At 40.7% G+C, this 10,181-nt stretch overlaps 1 protein-coding gene across 1 annotated transcript in view; it reads right to left on the bottom strand.

Annotated features, from left to right (window-relative positions):
- Positions 1 to 2,506: 2,506 nt before the first annotated feature.
- Positions 2,507 to 10,181, bottom strand: part of atp10a (ATPase phospholipid transporting 10A) — a 29,610-nt gene continuing 21,935 nt past the window's right edge. Inside the window, exons 14-21 of the mRNA XM_086047159.1 lie at positions 9,528 to 9,873; positions 9,206 to 9,282; positions 7,133 to 7,258; positions 6,725 to 6,925; positions 5,717 to 5,797; positions 5,532 to 5,636; positions 4,556 to 4,743; positions 2,507 to 4,409 (exon numbers count right to left, since the gene is read on the bottom strand). Of these exons, the coding sequence (XP_085903285.1) occupies positions 4,118 to 4,409; positions 4,556 to 4,743; positions 5,532 to 5,636; positions 5,717 to 5,797; positions 6,725 to 6,925; positions 7,133 to 7,258; positions 9,206 to 9,282; positions 9,528 to 9,873 (1,416 nt within the window). The 3' untranslated portion in view covers positions 2,507 to 4,117. The remainder of the gene's footprint in view (positions 4,410 to 4,555; positions 4,744 to 5,531; positions 5,637 to 5,716; positions 5,798 to 6,724; positions 6,926 to 7,132; positions 7,259 to 9,205; positions 9,283 to 9,527; positions 9,874 to 10,181) is intronic.

The raw sequence follows: 10,181 nt of genomic DNA, 5'->3' as shown, positions 1-10,181 counted from the left end.
GCTGGTGTGTGCTGTTTTGTCACAAGTGTTCTCGCCATCTGCAGCCGATCCACGCGTAGGAGTGGATGCCACCTGCCGCAACATGGCGCACCACTCACAAGCTACTTGCAAAAAAACAAACGAAAACAAGCTGCAACAACCGAGGAAGTCTGGGTTTTTTTGTTTTCGAAAATGCTGACTTTTATTTTAGTTTTGATGACGGTAGTTACAATTTTATTGTATAAAAGATGATGAGTCTTCTACTCCAGTGCCTAAGATTGAATGTGTAACGTGAGTTGAAACGAAGACATTACGTGAATGACATATAATTGGGAAGACGGCAAGTACGTTGCACGGCATTTATGTTTCAACAGGTAAGTAGACTACAAAAATTCTGAAATATTGTTCACATAATCATAGAGGGGTTACATTATTAATAGCTCGGATTAATGGCACACATGTGCTCTTCTACAACTGCTATTTCTTTACTCTTACTTTCAATAACAGTACTACTGATTTTTTTTCTACTAGTACGACTACTAATTATTGTACTACTGTCTCTAATTTGACTCCTAGTACACCTACTGCTACTATGTTTGTTTACTACTAATACTTAATTTACACCCACTATTTATTTTACAACTATTTCTCATACTGTTACTTATTTTACAGGTACAACAACTACTACTTTTTTTTTTTTTTTACTTTTACTACAAATACTGATTACTACTACTTATTTTACAACTAGTACTACTCATATTACCACAGTTACTTACATTATTTTACAACTACAACTTTTACAAATGCTACTTTCCGTATTTTACTACTGTCTGTTATTCGGCTACTAGCACAACTACTGCTAGTACTTTACTACTTGTCTTACTATTAGCTATTTTACTGCTACTACTACTATACTGACTATTTTACGACAAACACTGATAGTATTTGACTACTACAACTACCGCTTATATTTCTACAAACGCGTCTACTAGTAAAACTACTATCTACAACTTATATTACCACTACTTTTACTACCACTACTTATCTTACGACTACTACTTATTTTATTACTATGACTACTTTTACAACCACGTTTTACTTCTACTACTATATTCAGTGGCATGTGTGGAGTGCATGGATAGTGTAGGCCTTTGTGAGAAAAAACAAATTTGTATGTATGACAGCAATTAAGTAGTGTGAACGCGCGCATTTCATTGATATGATCCCCTCCAAAAAATAGTCACTTGACTTATACGAAATAATCACTGTATGAGCGCTTTTCCACTGCGTGCAAGAGGTAATCCAGAATTCCGTCCCTGGTGGGCCCTCATACTGGTCCGTGTGTTTACAGACCTGTTATTGGAGGCTAACTTTAGCCGCTAACTCACTGTTGCGATGCTACATGAGAGATCTGTTTTGTTCGTGCTGTTTCTTAGCACCTACTGAAGGCCAGAGACATAGAGCGGCGGTGATAGTGACTGGTTGCTAGGCAACAGGAGGATGCCTTTGTGTGAGTGCGAGTCAATCTTCATGTGTCAAGGTTTGCTGTTCATTGTTTGAAGGCGACAAAGTGATATGTAGGAGCCTGGCCACCGATAGTCAGAAAACACGAGTTAAAATGACAAACACCTTTTGGAAATAGGGCCAAACATTTTAACCTTGGTTTCAATGGAGCGTAACAGTCAGTGTTAGCGCTCGAAAGCAAAACAATGTCAGGAATAGCCAACTAGAACAGCTGAACTTTATTTGGGATTAATCAGATCGGCACTTGGTGTGTGCCGACTCATTTAACATGAGTTCGAATTGGACTGTTTAATTCTGAACACATTTACATCCCCAGTTATGAGTGTGTACACAAATCTTGCCAGTTATTTACTTCCACTCTTGAAAATATTTATTTTCCAATTGATATGTACAGGTTACATTAATAGTGGATTTTTGTTTTTAAATGATTTATGTTGGTCTCTTTTTTTTATGTTACCAAAACCTGGCATTTGAAGAGACTTTTTATAGCCACTGCAGTTGAAGAAAAAGCTTACATTTCATCTTGTTGTTATTGGTGACAAAGCAAAAAGTTATTTGTATTAGTATGTGATATAAATTACAAAATTGTGTACTGTGGTATCTTGTAACTCAAATTTATTTACAATTTTGAATGAAAAAAAAAATCATGCAAAACATTTTGATTACATTTTTATATTTATAAAACAATTATTCAACATAAAATGTGATTCGATGTTCATTACATTTTAATATAGAGACGTTCTCTCAATATTTTAACTTTTTCTCATAACCTTTTAATTTAAAAAAAAAAAAACTGGCGGCTGTGGGACAGATTTTGTTGGTATAAAAATGTATTAGTCTAATATGAAAATATAGCTTTGGTGTCATCTTGTGGCCAGTTAACACAGTTGCATTAAGGGAAAGCGCACCACTTAGACCGTAGCCTTGTCTAATAGTAAAAAAAAAAAAAAAAAAAAAAACTTGTTCCACCACTAGTCTATTACAAACCTTTCTGGGTGCATGCCAATTACTCATTTCCGCTATACTATGAAGCATGGAAACGACCAAATGTGGAAAAAAAAAACAATTCATAAACATCTTACACCAAAACAGCTTTCCTCAACGGGGAACAATAACATTTATTATCCAGTGTTAAGGCACATATGTGGAAACTACAACATACATGAACAATGATGTTTTGAACGACCACATCTTTTCTTCAGGGGATGAAACAAGATGTTTGGGATGGAGGAACGTCTGAAAATATCAAAGTGCTTAAAATGTTTTTTCTTTGGCCACTCAAAAGTTTTGCTTTTTGGGGTTTCCAGCTGAGAAAGAGCACAGAAAAACTGTTTTTAAGACTTTCAAGTAAAAATAGTTGCAAGCTTAGTGTGGTTTGGTTTTTGGCAAAACGAGGTTACTTGTCGCCTTCATTCCCAGCATCATTGGATATGAAAAAAATATATGAAGATGCAGCCGGGAAAAAATGCTAAACTAAATGAAGCCAGTCTAGGCTAAGATAAGTCTCCTGGCTGCAAGTTGAACCCATCAAGGCATCTTTGGTAAACACTGTTAAAACACAATGAGACAATAAGCATCAGTGCCCCAAGTTTGAGCTGGAATGTCTTCGGATTTTTCACTGGAATGCGTACAAGAGACGTATTCATTAGCGTTAGCATTCATTCAGCAAAATGATCTCACAAATGTACATGAGTGAGTATTAGTGCCACACTCGAATGGAAAAAAAACCCCACGCAAACACGATGAGAATAAAGTCAGACAATGAAGTGGAACCATTACGAGAAACTTTTTACTTTTTATTTACCTTACAACTGTAGTGTAATAATGACTTTTCTAGCAACATTGGACTTTTGCTAAAAAATAAATACTTTATTTGTGCAATTTTAGATTCTAGATTTACAAATTGTATTCATAATTTACGACTTCTCTCGCAATATAGGACTTTTGTAAAAAAACAAAACAAAAAAAACTGTATTCTTTTAATTTTAGTCTAGTAATTTACGACTTAATCTACAACTTTTAGTTTAAACGATTAATGACTATTGTAATCTACAAACGTTTTTAAAGCAACTTTGTTCTTGAAATGTTACTGTTTAAAAATGTTGGGGGTAAATTTGCGACATCATTCTTGCAATATTATGACTTTTTCTTAAAACATTGACCCCCTTTTCCTTAACGTTTAAGACTATAACTTTGTTTTAAAACTAATTTTCCGTTTTATAACTCCCCCCCCCCCACATCATTTCAGTAGTTTTCATTCGCTTTAGTGTGGCACTAACACTCTGCAATGAACCGAGGTCAATATGTGCAGAAAACAAGTCCTCTCAGAAAGACGCAATCAAGGCCGCTGTTGAGTCAAAGCACTTTGTATGTCACAAAAAAAAAAGAGAAAATGTATTCATCGTTTCAGACCCGGCCAGTACTTAGATGCATCTTCTGTAGAAAATGAAGCTTTCCTGGCAAATAAAAAGAACATCCAGTTCTTCTTCCAACTCCCCTAATAACATTAGCTCAAATAAAGTACCTATTTGCATCCTTTATAAAAGAAGCTATTTGGAAAAATATAATAAAAAACGTGCAAATTTGGGAAAAGGGGCGGGGCAGGGGTGGCATTTCAGCCAACATTGGTTCTCTCCTGTGAGTTCTTGGTGTACTTGACGCCTCCGTCGAGGGGGAGGTCGATCCGGACTGACAGGCTGGCGTCAGGACGTTCTGATTCCTCTTGGGGGCGGCGGGGGTCTTTGGCGACGGAGGATTTTGTCTCGGGCTCGGGCCGAGTGCCCATCTGGATCCTGCTCAGGCTCAGGATGTTCCTGCGGGGGTCTTTGGCGGGGAGCCGGTCCAACTGCCGCCCCACTTGGACCGGGCTGGGAAAGATCGTGCCTTGACATGCTCGGTAGAAATATCTGCAACGCACACACATTATCGTGACGATAACCATAGTACCCGTCTATAGGCCAGTCCGCCCCTAATTTTAAACAGGCTTCCGTCAGCGATTCCGACTAAACTTTCACTAGCGTCACGCCCCCCCCCCCCCCCCCCCCGCAAGTACCTGGGCAACAGTGCGGCTGCCGGCGTGATGAGGCAGAGCAGGTAGAATGCGGGGTCCTGCAGCAGCCTCTGCATGGTCCAATAGGGGTTGGAGGGGGAGTAGCAGGTGGGGCATGAGGCGTTGTAGCACAGCGCCACCGTGAAGAAAAGAGCCACGCTGAAGCAGATGGATAGCCAGTTCATCCACGTCTGGAACAAGAGGCATTGCTTGGACATTATTTACAGGTATGCCTGGCGCTGTTTGGCAAAATCTCTAGGACCAGTTCGTCTTTGAGGGGCACCTGGAAATGGCCAAAATTACCCTAAAAGGGTGGATTTGAAGCAAAATGGCAGACTGTGTGTGTCTTTTTGGGTTATTTGAGAATTTTTTGCGGGTCTACTCATGAGAGCCATGCCAACTAAATTTCATGAGGCCAGATGAAACTTGCTGCAGGGGCTGACTTTTCTAAAAATCATAGATTTTTTTTAAAATTTTCAACATAAAAAAATAAAATCATTGATTCAACATGCCTCGTTTTAACAATTACAAAAATAAAAATAACTGAATCAATTTCATTTGCCTAAAATGGCCACTTCTAAGCAAAATGACAGACTGTAGGTATATATTTTGGGGCATGGCTTCTTGAGACATTTTGGTGGGTCTACTCATGATAGACACGCTTACCAAATTTCATGTTGCTAAGTTAAACTGGTGACAGGGGCTGAATTTTCAACCTTATAACAAAAAAATAAAACAACAAAAAAGAAGAAGAAAAAAGAAAGTAAAATTGCCACTGCAAACCCAAAAGGCAGACTTCACGTGTCTTCTCAGGCATGGGTTCTTTTCAAATTTGATGTAGCTACAGTAAAATGGCTCTGGGCGCTGACAAAAATTTAAAAAATGTAAATTTTCACACTTAAAAAAAATAACTGGATGGATTCATTATCATGGGTGTTCTTGACCGCTATGGAGGTTCTCGAGGGCTGCGGTTTCTCACCCAGGTTTTGGTCTCCACCCCCAAGTGCAGCAGAATGGTAAACACAGCGATGGAAGTGATGGGGGTCCCCCATGTAAACAGGTCGACGTCTGAGTCGGCGTAGGCCTGAGGAGGAAACGAGGCCTGAGTTCAAACGCACCAAATACAGCAATGGATAAAATGACACCGGTGGCGGGGACACTCACGAAGTAAGGAATGAAGAAGCAGATGAGACTTTGGTAGAAAGCGTCGATCATGTTCATCCAGAACATGTATGGCTTGTATTCCTTTAAAGTGAACAAGACCACCCATCAATTGCTAATTCACAACAATCCTCATGCCTAAAAGGCCCGTTTCCACTGCGAATGCAAGAATTTGTGTGTCAGGCATGTCTTCTTGAGACTTTTCTGTAGTTCTACTCCTGATAGACATACTGACCAAATTTCATGTTGCTAAATTAAGATGGCTTCAGGGGCTGAATTTTACCAAAATAAGTTTTAAATATATATATAAAAAAAAAAAAGGAAAAAGATTCTTCAGGCCTAAAATGGATGTTTCCAACCAAAGTTTAGTGTGTCAGTTTTTGAGTTTTTTTTCAGTCTAATCCTGATAGATATAGCATCATAAAATTTGGTTGATAAATTAAACTGGCTCCAGGGGCTGAATTAGCGAAAAACATTCATTTTTAACAGTTTCACACCAAATTTTTTAAAATAAATTCCTTATGCCTAAAATGGCTATTCCAAACCAAAATGCCAGACTTTGTGTGTCTTTTGGGGCATAGCTTCTTGAGATTTTTTGTGTGTCTACTCACGAAAGAGATGCCTACTGAATTTCATGTTGCCAAATGCACCTGGTGGCAGGGCCAGAATTTTCCCCAAATGTTTTTTTAACACTTTGAACGCCCCCCACCCCAAAATAAATAAATAAATAAATAAATGTCACGCGTCCAAAATGGCCACTTCAAACAAAAATGGCAGACTTTGCATGTCATTTGGGGCATGACTTTTTGAGACTTTTTGCAGGTGAACTCCTGTTAGATGAGCCTACCATCCTCATATTAGTCAAACTGGCTTCCGGGCCTGTTTTTTTTTTTTTTTAAGTTCCCAAAATCATGACTTGTTTAGAAACATTTTCACATCAAAAGGGGGAAAAAAAGGGAAAATAGGACAATGGGAAAAAGGGGTGAAAGAAGCGGAGAAGCGCCCGTGCACCTCCGAGTTCTGTCCGTTGACGTAAAGCTGAGGTAGTTGTTGCAGCGTCTCGGCCGACACGTCCTTGTCCAGCGTGCCGGTGACGAGTTGCGGGAAGGCGGAGAACATCAGGTTGAAGAAGATCAGATACCACTGGTCGATCATGGCTGAGCCCGAGAAGCCGCAGTAGAATTGATACCAGAAGATGAGTGCCACGAACATCTAAGGGGAAAAGGAAAAAAAAACAACACAACTAAGAAACAGTTGTTCTCCTCGTGCGCTGAATTGTCTTACTAGTGAGGACAAAGAGCATACTAGGCCATGCCCCTTTATGGAAAACTACTTCCCGACCGTTTTTATTATTTTAAACCAAATTTTTGAGTGCAAAATGGGAGCATATGAGGTCCGGGTGTGGCGATGGCGACGTACGGCGTTCTTGTAGAAGAAGTAGAGGATCATGTTGGCCAGGCGTGAGTAGCACCAGTGCCCGTGCACCAGCAGCAGCTTCTGGAGGTAGCGGAAACGTGGCAGGGCAAAATCGCTGGCCATCACCGCCTGCAAGACAACACGCGCGAGTCACATCACACATGTTCTGGAGTAACTTGACTGGCTGCACATTACACACCGCATTGCAAACTGTACGAGATAATCACCCTCACATCCAAAGCCCTCTGTGACCTCGCAAAATACTTGCTTCAACAATCCAAAGTTTGGGCATTTCAGCCTAGAATAAATGCATTCATTCATAAAGAGAGAGAAAGCAACCCACAAAGTAGGCGGAGCATGGAAGATAAAGATTCAAGTTGGCAAACTCAAATTTGAGCTTGCCGTGGCTTGATTTTTTAAAAAATCATTCCTCAGCTATATACTGTACACATTATGATCTATTGTATCATTACGATGCATTAATGGAGACGACTAAATCAAATACAGCGGCGGCTTGATGTGAGAGTTTCATTTGCTCCGTGAGCATGCTCGTATCTCACATCATCTTTCCCCAGTGAAATCAATAGAAATGCCATTAATCCGTTCAAGTCCCCCACCCCAAAAAACAAAAATTTTCGTAATGTATTTTTTTAATAAGAAACATAGCACTGTGTAATACTGTACATTTTAAAAACATACACACAAATAAATAGAATGTAAAAAAAATGAACAGTTCACAACTTTTTTTTTTTTACTACAGTGAACATTGTGCTGCTCCTTCTGGTGTGTGTGCCTTGGCCACCCGAGGGCAGTATAATAGAGACATACCGAGTCAGCTTTAACAACCGATTATCGACCTACCAACCTACATGCCTGAGCTTGAAACTATCCTTTCATCAAAAAACATCCCTTAAGACAAGACAGGCTTATGACCCAGACTGTAATTGGCGGCGCCAACCCTTGGTGACATGGTCAAGCTTTAGCGGCCTGGCAGCGTAGCTCCCCTGGCTTTCTGCTGATCTCTAATAAGCGGGTGCGCGGGGAGCAGGTTCATCATAAGGCGAGAGCGAGCGTGGCCCTAGCTGTGAAATGTGTATCTCAGCACGCGTGGGAGCGAGCGCTGTGCCTTTAAGAGAGCCTGAGACTAACGGTGATTAATCTGGCGCACCCCCCCACCCCCCAAAAAAACCACTCTACGGTTTCAGACAGGAGTCTTAAACAGATGTGCTACTACGCCCACGAGTTAATTGTGAGTCCCCGTTATTGCTATGCAAGATCACCTTCCTGGAAAGGCGAGCTAAGCAGGGGGTCGATGATGACGATGATGATGACTGTGACCTCCATGCGATAATAGCATGGATGTGGACGCTGTAAACGAGCGCCGGCCATATAAAGGTGCTCGCCAGGTTTGTAAAACACACCCTGACAGACATTAAAGGCGTCCTTCCACCACCTTGAATTATAGAAATGAGCACGGCTAGAAAAAATCCACAGTCAAATAGCTTTTTCCATTCTGTCGTAATAAGCAGTAGAACATGGGTTGGGGTCACCAAAAACACATGTTTCTGACTAAAAAGAAGAGAAAATGCATTTTCTGAGAAAAAAAATAGCATTGAACAATGACTTCAATGCTATTTTTGACAGCCGAAACTATAAAACAAGACAAGATTGAGATTTGGTGGCAAAAATAATGATTTGAATAATGATTTGAATTTCACAGACAAACCTGGTAAGAGCCTTTTCCAAGCCACCGCCTCGCGCATGAAGAACATAATCGGCGGCGGCGGGAAATGGTTGGATTACATCTCGCGAATATAAACGTTCAGGTTGTGAATAAGTATTAATGAAAACCAACAGTGCGAACAATAGAAATGAGCAAAACGACCAGAAATAAAATCGATCACATGCTCTTGGTCAATGTACTTGGAATGATCATGCCAACTTTACTTACCAGTTATTAACTCTTTCAATGCCAGCCATTTTCAAAAAAGAGAACATCTTGAGTACCAGACAACTTTTGAACTGCATTTGAACTGGCTCTTTCAAGGCTCACAGACTATTAACAGAAAGACTCACCTGCATGCCCTCCTGTCCCGATATGCCCACGCCAACGTCAGCTACCTGGATCATACTGACATCATTGGCTCCGTCACCTAAGAAAAAAAGAAGAAATGAATAAATGCATTTTGAAAAAAAAAAAAAAAAAGCTTTTTTTTTTTTGTGACGTCATTTTTGAGATTTCCTTTTTGACTTGGTTTCTGATGGTCATTCCTGTGACTTTATTTGTGACCTTACTTGAGTCATATTATTCTAAAAAAACATTTTTATTGAGTACAGACAGCTCTACCCGCCTTTACCTTACTAGCAATCAAAGGCCTGTCCGCAGCTGCTTACTTACCTATGGCCAGCGTCATGACTTTGAGCTTGTTGCGCACCAGCTTGACCACCATGCTCTTCTGCAGCGGCGTGGACCGGCAGCACAGCACCGAGCGGCAACTGCGCGCCACCGCCAGGAACTTGTCCTCCAGGCTGCGGTCCAGGGCGTAGGCCAGGGTGCGGCCGTCGATCACCAGGCCCAGCCGGTGCACGGCGGCGTGGGAGGACGACCAGTGCGTAGGGGGAGGATGCGGAGACGGATAAATGTGCAAGGGGGCGAAGTCAGCGTGGAAGGCCTTGGCTGAGCCGCACAGGAATTTGGCCTGGATGTAGTGTAAACTCTCCTCAAGGAGCAGGGAACAGGCCTCCTGGTTCAACAGAGACAGACACGGTCAGGATCAAAAGCTGAAACAGCACTAACCTGCTTCACATCTGGAAGACAAGTCGTACAAAAAAAAAAATGTAGAGGTTTGCTTTTAATAAGACGAAATGTGCTGAAAGGAGATGAAGAGGGCTGAAAGGAAACACAAATTAAATTCACATGAAACAACATCAATACTGTATTTAAAAAAAAACCAAAAGGAATAAAACAAAAAGGAAACACCCCGATTCAAGTAAAAAAAAAAATAGTTGAAAAAATTAAAGGTTGAAGCAATTGAAGGAAATATCATGACTA

The sequence above is a fragment of the Filicampus tigris genome, chromosome 12, assembly GCF_054856515.1.
Source record: "Filicampus tigris isolate MCC_2025a chromosome 12, RoL_Ftig_1.0, whole genome shotgun sequence".
NCBI classification, from domain to species: Eukaryota; Metazoa; Chordata; class Actinopteri; order Syngnathiformes; family Syngnathidae; genus Filicampus; species Filicampus tigris.
Note: the sequence above shows the minus strand (reverse complement) of the source record. Positions and strands in the feature narration are given on the sequence as shown.